The sequence below is a fragment of the Tiliqua scincoides genome, chromosome 3 (genome assembly GCF_035046505.1).
Source record: "Tiliqua scincoides isolate rTilSci1 chromosome 3, rTilSci1.hap2, whole genome shotgun sequence".
NCBI classification, from domain to species: Eukaryota; Metazoa; Chordata; class Lepidosauria; order Squamata; family Scincidae; genus Tiliqua; species Tiliqua scincoides.
The window spans coordinates 88,566,730-88,585,306 of NC_089823.1; the positions used below are offsets into that span (position 1 = coordinate 88,566,730).

At 44.2% G+C, this 18,577-nt stretch overlaps 1 protein-coding gene across 1 annotated transcript in view; it reads right to left on the reverse strand.

Annotated features, from left to right (window-relative positions):
* Positions 1–3,662: 3,662 nt before the first annotated feature.
* Positions 3,663–18,577, reverse strand: part of GABRA5 (gamma-aminobutyric acid type A receptor subunit alpha5) — a 79,656-nt gene continuing 64,741 nt past the window's right edge. Inside the window, exons 6-9 of the mRNA XM_066619069.1 lie at positions 16,006–16,149; positions 8,746–8,898; positions 5,669–5,880; positions 3,663–3,962 (exon numbers count right to left, since the gene is read on the reverse strand). Of these exons, the coding sequence (XP_066475166.1) occupies positions 3,663–3,962; positions 5,669–5,880; positions 8,746–8,898; positions 16,006–16,149 (809 nt within the window). The remainder of the gene's footprint in view (positions 3,963–5,668; positions 5,881–8,745; positions 8,899–16,005; positions 16,150–18,577) is intronic.

Genomic DNA, 18,577 nt, shown 5'->3' on the forward strand with positions numbered 1-18,577 from the left:
GCAATACAAGTCTCTGTTTTTGAACAGTGGAGGTTAACTGGCAAAAAAAAAAAAAATGTAGCCTGAATTTGATCAGAAGTATTTATTTCCCTGAAAGGCAAAATTCCTGCCGTTCCTTATGAGTATGTCAATAGTGGCCTTAGTATTCAAGTAATCAGTGAACCTGGGCCTTAACAAGTGCACACTGAAACAGCTCCTGGACTTCCGCCATGATGCCTACACACAATGGTTGAAGATCTGGGTGAATGGCATAGTTTGCAACCATAGAGATCTCACCCCCGAATATCTTCCTGTATAAGTGCCAATGAAATGGGATAGGAGGCAAAATAAGTGAGCAACTTTTGCACATCTCCCATTTGTTAAGTGGAATGTGTGTGAAGATGTGCAAGGTGAATTGTGTCCAGCTTGACTAAAGATGGTGAAATGTTACAACCTGCATGGTTTAATTACCATTTGCTATCAGGTGACAAGGATGGAACATTTTTGCTTTGCATTTAGGTTCGCCTATATGTAGGGACCCACAGAGGTGTTTGAAAACAGTTTTATTTTACTCAGAAGTAAAACACCCATTGTGTTCAGTAAGACTTACAGTCCAATCCTATGCATGTCTACTCAGAAGTAAGTCCCATTAGAGTCAATGGGGTTTACTCTCAGGAAAGTGTGGGTAGGACTGGGCTGTTAGGCTGTAATCCTATCTTACTGGAAACAAACACCTCTACATCAATTCTGAACAAGTGTATTCAAAAATTCAGTATCTGCAGCAAGCAAATTCTTACTTTTCAAGAAGAAATGCCACATTCTAGGAACCTGGAAAGGGAATGTCATAACTGTGCTGTGATTTTGTGCATGTGCATGTATGCATGTGTGTGACAGATATCCATTACAATTTCAAACAGTCTTTGAAAAATTGGTAAATTCTTCCTTTTCCTGACAAGGCTTAGGTGTCTCAGGTTGCTGGTAACAGTTCATGATACTCTTATATTTTATGTTGATGTGCCGCTATAATTCTGCTCAAAGATAATAGTATTGTTTTATTGCTCTTGAATTTGTTGGCAGTTTTAAATTGATTTTTATTTTATACACTGATTGTGGGCAGGGCCAGCCCAAGACCTCCGAACTCCTTCGGTAACACGCCAATTGCTGCTCCCCTTTACCCAATTATATGCCAGCCTCTGCTCATCCCACTGCCCAATTTTCTAGATCAGCATTCCCCTCCTCTCCCTTTTCTGGTGAAGTGGAAGGAGGAGAAGCAGTGCAGCCAAGTATTACATGTGGACAAAGTTGGCGTAGCCCCCAATCTGCTGCCTGAGATGACTGCTTCAGTTGGCCTCATGGATGGGCCAGCCCTGATTGTGGGGCTAGTGATTTTTTTTTTAAATAATTCAACCTGATTTCATTTAAGAGGAGGGGAAGAAGCAATTTATAGATAGCAACATACTTTAACAGAATCTTTGCTAGTGCTGGAATCAAGTCAAATGAAATGCACAAATTAGTTAACGGGCAGCGCAATCCTATCGAACGGTAGCGCTGCTGCTGCAGCGCCAGGTGTTGTAAAAACACCTTAAAGCACTTTTCGACACTCAGAGAGTAAGTGATGCCAGTGGGAAGGCCTCTGCAGTCCTGCGGGTGTCACATCCTGCCTGACAAGAACAAATAAGTGTTGCCCTGGGTGGCAGGAGAGGGCATTCCAGAGGCAAGGAGGGGGTGTTGGGGGGAGGGCGGGAGAGCAGGACAGGCCTCTGCTTTATTTTAACCGCCTTCCTGGGCCTGAAAACCCTACACAGGGCTAATCGGCTCTGCGCCAGCTAAAGAACTGGCCCATATCCAAGCAGGGCCTTTGAGCAGTCTGGGGTGCTACACAGGATAAGGAAACAAATGTTCCCTTGTCCTGATGAGACCTCCTGCCTGCTCCACTCTAATGATGGATACAGCATGGGTACAGCCACCCTGCTATGCCAGCACTGGATAGGACTGGGCTGTAATTCAGGCTGCAATCCTGAACACTCTTACTAGATGGAAAGTTACACTGAAATCAGGGAAACTTACTTCTGAGTAATTATGCATAGGATTGTGCTGTTACTGAGCTATGCTTGACTTCCCAGCGATGAAAGCTGCTTGATCTTGTAGACTTTGTAATACCTAGATGGAGTTTGGAAGCAAAGCTGTTGGATGGTTCAAGACACCACGGGAATGGGAGAAAAAAAAAAAACTTTGAAACTGGGTAAAGTGATGGATGCTAGACCAGGACGTTTTACTCTTAATCTAACTTTTGTGATTACCACCACTCAAAACTGCCTGAGCCTGCCAGGAAGCAGCTAAGGGGGAGGCAGACACTCGTTTTAGAGTTTGGCCTGATTCTTGCAAATGGATAGTACAAACACAAAGGCATGATATTCTACAAGCAAGACAATATGGTGGTCGTAGAGACACAGGGTGCAATCCTAACCCCTTATGTCGTGCTTTCCAGCACTGGCATAGTGGTGCCAGTGGGACGTGTGCTGCATCTAGCAGTTGGGTATCACCCACAGAGGCCTCCTCAAAGTAAGGGAATATTTGTTCCCTTACCTTGGAGCTGCGTTGCCCTTATGTCAGTGCTGGAAAGCACTGACAAAAGGGTTTAGGATTGCGCCCACAGACACCTACATCTAGATCTCTAGAAAGCTGCACATATCCACTATGTGAGGAAAGCAAGGGTCAATTCAGACCTGCATGCACAATGTCTCATCACCCAGAGACCTCATCAGAGCTGGGCTACACATTAGAGTCACTGCAGGCTTTGTCGTCTCCATAGCACCTGCATCCATCATATACAGCAGCACTCACTGTGTGAATCAGAGCAATCACGTAGTCAATTTTACACAGACAGTATTGCTAAAAATTATGACTGGGGGCAGGCTGAAAAGCGCACCACAGCGATGCTAACCTCCACGGCATCTGTAACACATAAGCCAGTTTTTGGAAAGATTCACAGCAGAATGTATGAACTGCCTTCATGGAAAATGATGATGAGGTGGTTTAAAGTGAAATGAAATCTGTGCCTGTGGTGCTTGATCAGTAATAGCTGCTCCATACAACCACATTGTCAAGGGATAAGTGTGTGTGTGGATGATTACTAAGACCGAATCCACAGCTGGGCACACAATTTTAAGAGTTTTTGCACATCCACTTGCATGCACATGGCCAAGTTCTGGGCTTGCTGTTCTGGATCTGAGCCAGAATACCCCAGCACTGATAAAACTCTGGCATCACTTGTGTGACCATTTCTGCAACTGCAGAGTCCAGTCTCCACCGGTTTGCGTGACTGTACATTCAAAGTATAAAAAACTGCAGATTATGCAATATGCCCAAACAGTTTAAAAAATATACCCCTATTTCATTTGTAAACTATCAATGCAAGGTACTCAGCAGCGGGAGAAGCCATGTTCCATGTCTTCTGTTGTTAGAAAGATTTGTGCCTGCTGCTGTTAATGTAGCTGTCAGAAACATCTGAGGTTACATGTAGAAACAATCAAGGCAATAATATTTGTACATATTTGTTAAACATGCAAAAACTTCCTGAAGAACGTAGCCCAAAGGTAGAAAGTCTTTTGGAACCTCCGATTCTCCTTGGTAGCATTGGTTTTTGCAAGTATGGCTCACACTTGATGTGGAAGTCCTTACGTTTATTTTGGGGAAGCAGCACCTTTAATGACAGGCTCCCTGTTCAAATACGTCGCCCAATAGACTAAGTTAAAAGTTCCAAACAAGACTGGGAAAACTATTCGGGACATCTTGTCAATCTTACTGATGCTGTTATAGGTCTTTTTGTTTTCTGCGGGTTTCTCAATGGGTTTTAGTGGAAGAGAAGCAGACTTGGAGATCATCGAAGGGGAGGAATCTTTTGGGATGTTTAAGGTGGGGGTCATCCTTCCAGCGGCATAAGCATTGACGGCTTTGTTTGCCAATAACTCACGCTCTTTTTTCTGTAAAAGAACAGAAATCCAAAACACTGGTAAAAATATCTGCTTGGGACATTCAAAATATTCTGTCACACCTTAACCCTGCACTGCTTTATCACAACCAACATGATGAATGAGCGCTGAATGGATAAATACTTAATTTTACTTAAGTATACTTAATTTTTTTTCTTAATTTACAGTAACAAATAAGTGAATTCTCGTTCTTGTTGAATGAAGTGCATCATGAACCCACTACCCACGTTTGTAGATAACCATCTGGCTGTAGTATCACTTGTGTGATCTTCCAAGTTTTGCTTATTGTGGGACTGTAGAGTTGCATGATTCTGCTCTATTGCCCCACCACTCTCATAGAGATGCCAGCCCAGTAAGTCCTCGAATCCACAGTTTGTTTGCTGTGGTTCAGTTTTTTACCCCTCTCACATCACCTGCCTCACCGCTGTTGGCTAATGACCACATGACTAGGATGCAGATTAACATCCTAGGAAATTATTGCTAGCCTTGATCAATCTAATCCTCAGTGGTGTCGTGAGGTGACTAGCTGGTACGGATTACTCTGAGTGAGGTACTCTGGGGGGTGGTGCCATCACTGCTTGAGTCTTCAGCCCTCGTAAGCGATGAGGCAGAAAACAGGGACTGGAGCTCCATGCCAGATGCTTCTCCACATGGAAAGGCCCTCCCGCCCACCCTTGCCTCTGATTGGCCTCAAATCAGGGCTCCCTGGAAGAAATTAGTGGTGATGTGATGACATCATCATGTCACTGCCGCAGCCATGGCAACAGGATGCCATGCTTTAGGCCTATGTACCAGGCAACATTGATCCTGCATCCATTAAACAGACCCTCTGCTTGTCTGTCTTCTGGTCATTGTGAGTGCAGGGGGTGGGGAGGGAATCGCTTTAGCAGAGGAAGTGACACCCACCCTGGGAGTTAACTGCAGAAGCAACGCCACTGCTAATGTGACCTTCAGTAGGTATAGATTTTAAAATTCTAATAAAAAAAGTTCAGCAACTTGTGATGTTCCATGTTCTGGGACAACTGCCAGAGTGTAGTATCCCATTACTGGCAAAGGAAACAATGTCGCTAGAGTCCCATTTTGTTCTCTTTTATGTTCCATATCGTTTTTTACAGGGTATAACAGTTGATTAGCTTCTAAAAAAAATAACATTTTTTGTCCCCCTGGAGTCTTGTGGACCAGGCCTGGTTATAGCAAAAATATAACTTGCACAAAAAGTCTTGATCACGGCTTATGTAAATAACTTTAGGCGTGTTATCTCACCGAAGTCAACGGGATTAAAATGCATATGGTGTGCGGCTATTAAACACTATAGGGTAATCCAGAGTCCAGTGAATGGGAACAATGCAAAATCACTGTAATGGCATTTCAGGTGAATATGCATGGGAAAATTACCAAGCCACTTAGGTGAAATTGGGAGCCTGTGTTTGATTTTCAACCAAGCTGGAGCCCCTATCCTCACTCCTCATTTAGGGCCCAATCCTGTCCAATTTTTCAGTGCCAGTGCAGCTGTGCCTATGGGGCATGCACTGCAGCTTGTGGTGGGGAGGCAGTCACAGAGGCCTCCTTAAGGTATAGGAACATTTGTTCCCTTACCTTGGGGCTGTATTGCGGCTGTACCAGTGCTGGAAAACTGGATAGGATTGGGCCCTCAGTTAAGTATTTTAGCACTGTAAAGAGATGGATAAAATAGTCACCTTCTTTTTTGCAGCCTCTAGAGCTTTCTTGCCATCCCAGGCCCAGCTTCTCTTGGTAAAATAGTTGACGGTGGCAAATTCTATCAGTGCAGAGAACACAAAAGCGTAGCATACAGCTATAAACCAGTCCATGGCAGTAGCGTAAGCCACTTTTGGTAGAGAGTTGCGGGCGCTGATACTTAAAGTTGTCATTGTAAGGACTGTAGTGACCCCTGGAAAAAGGGAAGAAAAAAAACAAGAAACATTTAGAATTATATGTAAAATGTGCACAGTTTTGGACTGACTCTTAAAACAAGCTCTTCCAATCAAACATTAAATATTTCCTTTGAAATCATTAGGAACAACTCACTGGGAGCTTTTCAGAAAAAGATGTAATATGTAAATACATATGTGAGGCCCTAATGAGGCCCAGAACAGAGGGCAGGGCTTTGGCTAGCAGAGCAGGAACTCATGCAGCTCTGCCAGTCAGCTGGGTGGCGGACCCCCGCAACCCCACCTTACAACCTGGGAAGTAGTTCTAGCGGTCCTGTAGGATAATAAGGAGTGGGTAGGAGGTAGGCACTCAGCTGTGGCGGCAGCCCTTGCATATGCTTGGCTGGGCAGAATGATGGATTGGCAAAAGCTGGCCAAGTAGAATTGGGGCCAAGCCCGGTCTGTAAGAGGGCTCTCTGGTTGCTCCCAGGGAGGAAGGCAGTTGACAGAAAAGGATGGCAAGATGGAGGCCAGGTATGAAGGGGCAGGGTGGTAGGGAGAAGCCAGGAGGATCACAGGACAGGAGGAGATAAGGCAGGGAACAGGAAAATGAGGAAACGGGGCCTTTACAGGATGAAGGGAATGGAAGAGACCTGCTCTAGGGCTATGAGAAGAAAACTGAAGACAGGAGCAGAGGCATAGTGGCAGAGGCAGACACAAATGGCCTTTATCACCAAACTTTACCCCTCAACAGAGAACCAGGGGGTGAGGTTCCAAGGAGCCTGATCAAATCCCCCTGGTGGGGAAACAGGGGGCTTGGGGGCTAAGGTACCCCTGTGGATCATATCCAGGGCTGCCTTATAGAGGCGTGCCTTCATGGGAGGGCCCTCAGACCATCTGGCTAGGAGAGTTGAAAAAAATCGGGAGAAGATGACCCTTCAATTTCTGATTGTAAGCAACCTAGCGGACACAGTAAAGGAAGCTGTAAAGGCACACCCAGTGTACCAGCTGGTATGTCCTTCAGGATGGCTGACTCCCTGGAAGTAGAGCTACCCCCATAGAAGGAGGAGGTGATGACAACATGCAATAGTAAGAAAAAAATGAAGAGAATATAGGAACAAAGTTATAGAGAGGGCATTAAACCTCTTTGGGGTGGATTTCAACTGCACCATGGAACACATATTAGGGGACCCCTTCATTTTGGACAAGTTTGTGGGAGTCACTTGACATTTTAAAGTCATACAAGGTGAGTGGCCATTGCTTTAGTTGAGCACCACATCATTATGATGGGGACAAATGTAGTGTCACTTCTTAGCAAAAACCACATTGTCCAAGTCACATGAATCAGTTCACAAACTGACTCAAATCTATTATCCTGTTGCAGCGCCACCTCTGATGTTTTATTGCCCTAATTCTGTGATTTAAAAAGGCACACAGGGAAGAAAAAGTTGTGTGGCTCAGAAAACAGCCACATGTGGGTCCACATATTTATAACATGGCAATTGTCAGATAACATCTGTGCAGACTGACCCCAGAAAGCTTGTGCATCTCATATCTAGACCTGATCAAAATGGCATCACGTGATGCCACAAGGTGCGTTTTTCCACATGAAAATGCCAGTAAAAATGTAACACTGTAGCAAGCCTTCCGTTTATAACACTGTTATAAGCCTTCCTTGCTTATAACAACAAAGTTGTATTTATTGCCAATAAAATGTTTAAGACATCTGCACTATAAAGATAGCATATAAAGATCCCTTCCCCTTGACTTAAGAATGGCTCCCTCTCTCAAGACTTTTTGGCGAGGCCTGAAGACCCTTCTCTTTAGACAGGCCTTCTGAGTTCTCGGCCTTTTTTACCATCTTTTCAAATTCTTTTAATATCTTTTTAAATACCTGGTTACAGATCTGATTCTTTTATGATTTGCTGTTCTATGCTCTTTTTACCTGACTACTGTTTTTATGATATGTTGTTAATATGCTTTTATCTGTTTTAAATCATATTTTTAATTTGATTTAACCTTGTTGTAAGCCGCCTTGAGTCCCTCGGAGAAAGGCAGGGTAGAAATAATAATAATAATAATAATAATAATAATAATAATAATAATAATAATAATAATAATAATAATAATAGCAGCACCCTAACCCTAGCATTATTTGGAATGTTTTTCAGTACTGAGCTATCTGCTATCATAAAAATTATATCAGTCAACGAATATGTCAATCATAGTGAGAATGACACATCTATATTAAGCCATTTATTAGAAATGATGTTTCCCTTGGTGCACAGTACATGGCTGGGGGTGGAAAAGGAGGAAGAAAACTGGATTAAGATTATGATGTGAGGGAAGGAGGAAATTTAACCCGTTGCTTCTGAAATGGTCTTACTCCCCCCCCCCCCCAGTTGCTATTTGTCCTGGAAGAAAAAGTTCCATTGGTGCCAATGATTCTTAGCATGGCAGAGGCAAAATAAGGAAAACTTCCCCCTGTTGACATGCACTGGGATTCTAATCCAGGTAACCCCTCATCAGCCCATCAGCCCTAATAACAGGATTACTATAAAGTGTCGCCTGGTCCTCAGGTAAAAGGGAACGTGGGAACATGAAGGGAATCAGAGGGCAGGAGGGCCATTTATGCCATCCTGTGGCTGCTGATTATTGCCTGATTATTTTTCCCATAGCCAGGATAGCTTCTGGTTTCTTAGGGGAAGGATGTACAGGGGACAATCAACCAGCAGAGGAAGAGTTAAGCATCCCCTCCTGTCTACCAGTTCTGCTCTGCAAGTCATGCTGCTCCCACTGTAGCACTGTAAGGGAAACATGACGTTTGGGAACACTTAAGATAAAAAGCACTCTTTTTGAAAAGTGAACAAAAGTGAACTACTTACCAAAGACTGTTCTAGCAGGGACAGATTCTCTGTTTAACCAAAATGATACCTGGGACAAGATCACAGTCATAATGCATGGAAGATATGTCTGGATGACAAAATAACCAATCTTCCTTTTCAGGTGAAAGTGTGCTTTCATGACCGTGTATTCACCTGGGGTGGGGGAGACAGAAGGTACATCACATGAACACAAGCCAGAACTCTACCAGGTTATGCAGCTGAGAAGAAGAACACGGGTGGAGGAAAAAGGAGAGTTTTTACTAGTAATTGCGGGATTTAAAGGCAGCTATTGTAGATTCTTCTCCCAACAGGAAGAGAAGTGATGGCACTTATGGGAATTGTAGGCTGTATGAGGGCCGCTGCTATGGAAATGCAGTACTTACAAAGTCTCTTCACAACTCCCAGAAGCACCTTCATCTCCCTTCCACTTTGGAGAAGAAAGTAAAATGTCTCCTTTTTTCTTTGTGAGGCTGCCTCAGAACATTCCTGGTCAGTCATTTACAAAGAACTTCACACCCCCTTAAGTTTAGGGGGTCTGGCTTTTAAAAACACCAGGAAGTCATCCTCCTTTCCTGCTGAAACAAAGTCCAAGGCTACCATTCAGTGCACCATTACTTAAGAATAACACCCATGGAAAGCAAAGGGTCTACTTCTGAGTCCGTAGGGTTGCAACTATGTGCAGCTGCACTTGCTCATGCTGAGGTCTTATTGCTTGTCACACTCCCAGTTACGTGTTATAAGTTGTATATGTTCTATGTAGCGCCTCTGGCTTAGCACGCCAGGCACCTTAAAAAAGGATTTGATTCATGGTTCTCCTGCTATGTTGTTTACAGTGCACTTACTCTGATAGTGTTTACAAAAGGTTGTGAAGACCAGAATTTAAAAAGTTAATGAATAAAAATGTATCTTATGATATTTACTAAATTTTTAATAAATTAGATACTGTACAGTTCTTAGGTAACAGTTACTGGTAGGTTATTTTTCAGAATCTGGCCTCTGGTAAAATCAGACAAAACTATAGTCAGACACCCCCCTAACCCCCGACTTATCTGAGGATGGGATAATTTGTTTCAAGCACCATCTCTTGGCCTAATCTGTCTCATAGGATCCTTGTGTGGAAAGGTGGAGAATATTCTACACATGCTGCTGGTAGGGGCAACAAAAGGAAGTCAAACATCAAATAAGATAACAGCCAATGGCTCAAATGAATGAAGGACTGTTCTTACTAGGGTTCACCTCTCCTGTGCTGGAATGGTTCAGACAGGGAACATCACTGTGTGTGTGTGTGTGTGTGTGTGTGAAATCCACCTGCCAGACACTGTACTCTGAGGGCTCAGCAAATGAAACAACTCCATTGCAGGAGCACTAACTCAAGGTCTGGCTCCCACACAAAAAATGAATACAAATGACACATTTGGTGTAAGAGAAAAAATACGTGACAAGCTCAATTTGCTGGATCAATGCCACAGCCTGATTCTGTTTGTTTAGTAAAGTGGGTGTCTCGTGAATGGATAAGCAGGGCACCAAAACAGACCTTGAAACAGGAGTGGATTCCGCCATATATGGCCATACAGAAAAGCTTCAAAAATAAAACACACCTGGTTCCTTCCAAAGCCTTCAATCTGATAGAGCACAAAAGCTGCGCATTCGAGTCCAAAGCCACTTCCCCTACAAGAGACCTTATTGTGGTACCTCTGTTGAGCAGAGTGCTTCAGAGTAGCTGAAGCTGAAGGCTGAAATGGCTGTCCCAAGAGTGGGCCCCAGGAAGCCAGATACCCCAAGTCAATTGACCCCTATGCATGGAAGCAACTTTCTATACCAGGGGTGCCCAAACCCTGGCTCTGGGGCCACATGCGGCCGTCGAGGTCTCTCAATGTGGCCCTCAAGGAGCCCCCAGTCTCCAATGAGCCTCTGGCCCTCCAGAGATTTGTTGCAGCCCGCACTGGCCCAACACAACTGCTCTCAGCGTGAAGGCAACTGTTTGACCTCTTTGCATGAGCTGTGAGATGAGGGCTTCCTCCACTGCTTGGTGTTTCATGTCTGTGATGCAGTAGTGGCAGCAAAGGAAAGGCCAGCCTTGCTTTGTGCAAGGCCTTTTATAGGCCTTGAGCTATTGCAAGACCTTCATTCACTCATATAAGTTCATCTTTAATATATTCATTTATGTAAACTTATGTAAATTTATTCAAATTTTAAATGTAAATTAATTCTTTCTTTCCCCGGCCCCCAGCAGTGTCAAAGAGATGATGTGGCCCTCCTGCCAAAAACTTTGGACACCCCTGTTCTATACAATATGCACCCCATTGAAAGCAACACAGTGCAGGCAGAAACCATCCACACCCAATGCACAACAAATCAGCCACCTAATCACTCATGCAGTAAGAGCACTGCACATGGAAGGTGGCTTCTACACACATATCCTTTTGGATCCAGATGGAGAATGCAAAAGGAAGAAAAATGATTTTCAAAATTTACACTCAAAATAATGTTGCATTGAATTTATAATTTTTAAGAAAGGGGAAGAATAACAAAAAATGTATGAACAAAATACACAAACTGAATTTTTCTTTCAACGGCTGTACAGTTGTTATGTTCATATTCCACAGCTTTGTAGAAAGCAAGAGCATATTTGAAATCCGTTCACAAGTAACCCTGATTATGGGTCTCTGCAAGCCTGATGAAGTCCGGAAAATCCATAGCTGACTGATGCTTTCGCTGTGTAAAATCGGATTTTTGTATTTTGCTAATCCCTGGTTACAATCTGTGTCCTGCTCTTTGTGATCCACCCTGCAATCAGAATCCAGCCTGCCCAGATGTAACCTGGGACATTCGCACAAGAAGACGAAGAAGGGAGAGAAAAAACCCCATCTTTGACGTGGAAATCCAGTCATTTATTAGCTTAAATCTTAGGAAACTGCAGGGGAGGTGGTTCCTGGACACAAACTTTTGGATGCCTCATAAGAATCTGCTGCTTCCTCCGGGTTGGGTGAGCAAGTAGTTTTTGCAAGCATTGCTGAGGACCAGATGAGGATCTGAAGGTTCCCTGCCTGGAGCTGCACCTGCGGGTTTGGCCTGCCAGGTCATCTGGCTGTGAGGAGCTGGGCACTATCCTAGGCAATGCCTCAGCACACAGTCTGGATCCTTTTCTTGGTGGTTTTGAAGGCAAAAGGGGAGCTGCCATTCATTGCGGAAAACAATGCGGCGATGATGGTGAACTGGTAAGGCACCCTCTGTTTTTTACTGGTCAAAGGTCTTTTCCTGTCTGGAGCCCTGTTCTAATTTGGTACCTGTAACTTCTGAAACTCCTTCTCTCTTCCCCCCCCCCCCTGCAAAATGGCCCCCTTTCACTTTGGAATGTGTATCTGCTGGCTTTGTGGAACCCTGTACACAAACATGTATGCAAAGGGAGGGGGGAAATCTCACTGTGATCTTACCTCTAAGGCTTGTGCTGCTTCCGACAAAGTTGCCTTGTCTCCCCCACTTGCTTCCTGTGCACTTTCAAGATTGTTTGTGCTAAAAAGAAGCCAGCTGCGCTCTCGGTGGGGTCATGGCTTTAGCAGAGCTGTGTGTTCCTTTATTGACTGAACAGAGATGACTTGAAGTGTTGTCGTTCCTCAATCTTTTCCAACCATGTGTTGGATCATGTGCGCAGTCGCACTTGTGTCTATTAAGATCGTTTAAACAACCCTTCTCTTAATAAGAGCCAACTTGCACCTTTCACCCCTGTAGTCCCAAATTAGCCTGGGCCCCTGCTGTTTTGAGCTGGGAGAGTGTCACAAGCTGCAAACAAGCACGGTGCATTCTTGGGCTGCTTCCTCTGTTTGGGCATTCGCATGCTGCTATGGAAAAAGGCACAGCATGAAGCTCTCTTTTTATCCCCCAGGGAAGATGCTTTGGTTCCTAATTACTGCAGACCTCAGATTTGACTTCACTACCCGAAGCAAGGCAACTGCATTATGTAACCTGTTGAAGCCTCTGTCTGCAGTCCCACGTGACCCTCAGGCCTGGTCCAGCCCCACTTCCTTCCACCCCCCACTTCTCTTCCACGTACACCCCCATCAATCGCTTTGCAAAGTTGCCCTGACATAGAAGCCTTAGCCAGAAGGGGGGGCTCACGTGGGTGGCTGGGCCGGGATTAAAGCTTCTTTAGTTCCCTAATGCTACCACATCTGGCGCCTCCACTTCCAGTTACGGAGAAAATAGGAATCCTTAGGGTTAGCACCTCCTTTCCAGCCACGTGGTTCCTGGACACACTGCAAAGCCAGGCAACAGCTGCCACCTCTTCTCCTCCCATCCCCCATGGTGGCCCATGCTTTCATCAAACAAATCATTTTAAAGCTCTGAGAGAGCTGTGTGGGCGGTTGTTTGCCTCCTGCGGGGAAATAAGCCAGCAGGAGTGAGAACAGCCTCCGCCAAGGCAGGAGTCGTCCCCAATTCCCCTTAAGAGGCTGGGCAAGTGGCTGTTCCTTTCCCAGCACCTCTCTCAAGGACAATTTACTACCCTGCATTTTTCCTGGCAGTGGCTCAACACTCTAAATAGCTGCACTGCAGGCCAAAATTCAACCAATGCAGTGTTCCCAGCAAACAGGTGCAGTGCTCAGGGTCTACAACACCTGTTGAATTTCTGCTTGTCATTCTGTGGTTAAAACTGCAGAATCTCTGTTGGGGGAAATGTAGCAAGTTTAATAGGTATTCCTGGCCTGTTTTTGTACACTGCTTACTAGACTGTGACATGTCTCTAGCTTCTTCATTACTTGCAAAAAGTATAACATTTTATTGAGATTGCTTTCAGGGAATGCGCTTTATTTCTGAACACAGTCCCATAGGCGAAGCGTAATAGATGGCCTTTATTTCAGATCACTACAGTTTCTGTAGCTGCCTAAGGGTACACAGGCAACCTCTCACCACTTCACTGTGCACTAAAACTGGAATAGCTATGACCCAATGCAGGGACAGTACAGGAAGAGTTATATGTGTCTCACTTGTACATCTATCTAAAGCAGGGGTGCCGAAACCACGGCCCAGGGACCACTTGCGGCCCTCGAGGACTCCCAATCCGGTCTGTGGAGAGCCCCCAGTCTCCAATGAGCCTCTGGCCTTCTGAAGATTTGCTGGAGCCCTTGCTGGCCTGACGCAACTGCTGTCAGCATGAGGGCGACTGCTCAACCTCTCATGTGAGCTGTGGGACGAAGGCTCCCTCAATTGCTTGCTGTCTCACGTCTGTAGTGTGGCAGCAGCAGCAAAGGAAAGACCAGCCTTGCTTTGTGCAAGGCCTTTTATAGGCCTTGAGTATTGTAAGACCTTCATTTATTCATATAAGTTCCATCTCTACTGTATTCATTTATGTAAATTTATTCAAATTTGAAATGTAAATTAATTCTTTTTTCCCCAGCCCCCGACACAGTGTCAGAGAGATGATGTGGCCCTCCTGCCAAAAAGTCTGGACACCCCTGATATAAAGGAAGGGGGCATGCAGACACTCCGTGCAGAGGTCAATACATATGGTGGCCCAAATTCTCTTTCTCTGCATGGAGAAAATCTCATAAATCAGGCTATCTTGCACGTGGGCTTTCAGATCATGAGTTCCACGGTTGAGAAAGGGGGCATGCATGTTTGCTTCCACAACTCAAACTGCACTGCCCTCTCAGTACATGTATGAACCCAGGCCTACCATTACCTGAATTCATTCTCAAAATAAAAACCTAGCATAATAATTTCACATGGGCATGCAACTACCTTGGGTACTATAGCATCCAGAGATGACTTGCATATGAACGAGTCACAGAAAATACACTATCAACAGAACTTCTGTATCACCTTTCCATATCACAATTTTGTTCAGTGCAGTCTGGTCAGCATTCAAGAAGCTGTTGACAGGAGCTCAGATCTTTGGCCCTATTACACGGGGTTATATCAGTTGTATTGGCTTCCCACTTGTTTCCCGACCCAATGTAAGATGCTGGTTCTTTGCTTTGAAGTCCTAAGTGGCTTAGGACCTGAATATCTGAAGGACCATCTCTTCCTGCATGAACCTGCAGTGAGCAGGAAAAACTCTGCAGTGCAGTCCTCCACCTGGTGAAGTGTGGTGGTTTAGGAATTGTGATTGGGTGTTTTCAATAGCAATGGAGTTCATTGCCCATGGAGATACATTCAGGTGGAGATAAAAACAACTCTTCAGTTGTGCTCTCTATGGTACTGCTGAGTGATAATTTTGGCTGATGATTTCTGTTAGTGTGTGTATGTGTTGTTACTGCTGCTATACTACTGTCATTTTACTATTTTAATTGCAGTTTTATGGCTTTTGTGATATTTTGTAGGGATGTGCAGAAACCACCTGAGAAACTTGAAAATTTCCTTGAAAATACTCAGCAGTTTTTCCTTGAGATAAATCTGGAAATTCACCTTGACTATCGCCTTTTCAACACTTTGGTGCCAGGCCTAGTTTTTGCGAGCCACTCTGAGGCTCACCTAGTTGGGCGGAAGGTATAAGTATTTTTATAAATAGAAGCTTAAAAAAAAAAAATACAAACCAGCCCCACTAGAATATCCTTTTCAATCCAAATTAAAACATGCATAAAAAGAATGAAGAAGACATTCTTAGCTGCAAGTACTGTGAATACACAAAACTTACTTGAAGTATAAGTTAGCTAACCAGGCAGTGCTGATGCCAGGTTACTAAGGCCACCTGACAGCATATGGGGCACTACCTCTGCCCAGTTGTGGATGTGGCCCTCATGCCACCTCGGGGCACAGGACCGCAACATGTTGCCCCCCTCAGCCACACAGAGTCTTGCACAGCAATCATGAGCACTCCAAAAGCCTTCCAAGGCCTCTGAAGCACTGTTAAACACTGCTTCTGACAAAAACCGGAAGTAGTTTTTAAAGGCACTTTGGAGGCCCCAGAAGGCTTTCTGAGCACCCGAGAACACAGTGTGGGGATCTGTCGGCCTGCAGAATGGCTCCAAAGGGTGTGTTGAGGTGCTGCGGTGGATGTGGCAGCACCACCCCCACAGGGCCCACAAGTGTGGTGCCTCTGGTTTTTGCCCCTCCTGACTTCCCCCAGGACCACCTCTGCCTCTGCCACTAGTACTGAGGATTCAGGGGTTGGCCTGACCAGGTGGACCCTTAGCTAGCACAGACCACTGATGCCACGCCTGTATCTGGAGCTGGATGACCATGAAAATGTGCCCAATACATCTAACATGTCTAGCAGTGAGCCTTAAGCTTTTCTGGTTTCCAAAAGGGAATACCCCTTCTCACCTGTACTGGTACTGATGTTTTCAGAACCTACAGTTTGTCCCATCAAGTGATACTGGTTAAGTCTTGAACCATCTTCTGCTACTACCACAGATGTAGCCGGACTGTTAGTCCACACATAGATCACTTCGGAATTGGGATAAGCATCTGGAGAAAAAGAGATAATACAACAAAGTCTGAGGCTTAATAGTCATATACAGGAACCTTACATTATTAGCACAGCTTAATTTGTGCCAAGGTTCAGCTCCAGAATATCTTGCCAGAGCCAGAACCTAGCCTAGAGGTGTGTGAAATGATAATAAAGATGAAGGGTATGCAGTATGAATTTCCTACAATGCTGGGAGACCTAAAAAAGCACTTGCATATTAGAATAAAGAAAAGATGTTTTGAGCAGAGAGCTTGAACCTAGATGCTTTGGAAATTAAGCACCTGTTAGTATCAGTACAAAGAAAAGTTATATGTATGTGTTTAATGTAAATGTATAGTTCTTCCTATTCCTCAGGCTCAGGGTGAGTGCTAATACTATATTTCCTTATTTCGTTTTTCCTTTAGCCCTGTAACACAGCTGACTATGGTAATTTATAGACCAGAAACTGACTGAGAAACTGAATTCCATGGAAATTATATAATTGATAAGGAGCTTTCAGTCTGCTTGCCTTTTGTCATCTTCTCAAGACCAGGAGATTTAAAGGGCCCAATCCTATCCAACTTCCCAGTGCTGACGTAGCCACAATGCACAAGTATGGGAACAAATGTGCCCTTACCTTGAGGAGGCCTCCATGATTGCCCCTCAACTGCAGGATGGGACTTGTTTGCACAGGTGCACCAGAGCTGGAAAGGTGGATAGGACTGGGCCCCTAAAAAGGCTTTTGCTCAGTGACTCTGAGTCCATCATTTCATTGCTGGATCTTGTATTCTTGTCTTGGTTTCTCTGCTGGCTTTAGAATTGAATTCTATTGTACAAGTAGACCCTGGCTTATGTTCTGGTTTGATTTTGGAGGTTTGTTCGGAAGTCAGAAACAACTTAAGTCAGAACAGTTGTGAAAGCTGTTCCTCTGTGAAAGCACAAGTCTAGATAGACTGCGCCTGTGCAACAGTGTGGATGTCCATAATTTGGACTTTCATAATTCAGGGACTATCTGTATTGGATTTGGTTTGTGACTTTATTCTTGTGAGCTGCCTTGAGCTTTCTTATGATTGAAAAGGCAGAATATAAATCCCCTAAATAAACAAACACAAACACTTCTGTGCAGGGATTAATTTTCAATGAATGTGTGGTTTGGCACAAGTGTCTTTTTTCCCCCCTCTGTGCACAATTGGTTGTGGCTACCTTTTGTGTGTACACACGCCTGCACTTCAGTCACATGGAACAAAATAATTGTACATCATATGTAACAGTCTAGAGAAAAGGGGCAGATCATTTTAAAAAGCCTTTTGTTTCAGAGTAAAAGCAAAATTACAATTACTATGAGGATTCAATAAACAGAAGTAGGTAACAGCACAGCTTTGGATATAGCACAGAGAAACAGTTATATAGCACAGAAAACAGGTCTGTGATGAGAGGGACTCAAAGTGTTTGTAGACTCCAGGCAGGAGATCTCCTTGGACCCCTTATCCCTGTATAACACACACACAGCAGTGGCTGCTGAGGAGATGGGTTGGCTGGCCTGAAGTTTTCTCTTCCCTCAGTACTGTAGCTTGGGATGGCTCAGAATCTGCACAAGCCTGATTTAAATCTTGGGGAAAAGATCAAGAGCAGGGCCTCCTGACCAATTCAGAAGCATCAAGGTGCTGCAAGAACTGCATATATGGCCCAGCGGCACAAAAGTACCGTAATTGCATTACTCCAAAAAAAGGCAGAGGCAAAATCAATTGTGCTGCTGACGCCCATCTCAGAGCTACTTTTTCACAACCTCAGATAGTTAAGAACTATTTAACAGTAAGAAAGTCCCATAAGTACTTCTTCATCCCATAAGAAGGTCCTTGTCTCATAAGATCGTCAAAACAAGTGTCTCCTATAACTTTCTTAGGGAAGCACATCCAAACAAAACAAGAAGCTCTCAGGACCTTCTTACTTGTAATAAAATTTTAACTAAATATTAAAAATAAGTTGTTCAATCAAAGCAAACACATTGTATGTACTGGTGTGGTGTACCTTGAAAGACCTGTTCTCTCCATTTTTATTTTCAAATACAAAAGGCATACAGTAAATGCCTTGTTTCTTCATTAAAAAAAAATAATCAGCATATCTGAAAGTGAATGAATTGCATTTTTGATGTCCTTAACTCTTCTGCTTGGTTGCATGGTAATTTCAATTTCAGCACATAAGCAGCAACTGTTACCCTGCATATGCCTGATCTTTCTGATCTTGGAAGCTAAGCAGAGTCAGGCCCAGTTAGTACTTGGATGGGAGACCGCTCGGGAATACTGGGTGCTGTAGGCTTATACCATAGTCTTTCGAGACTGAAGGTTGCCAACCAACCACATGAGTACATTTTGTGTAAGATTGTGGCAACGCAAGAAGCAACGCCTAGAGCTGAATCAACACCTTTGTAGCCCAAATTCCAAATCATTG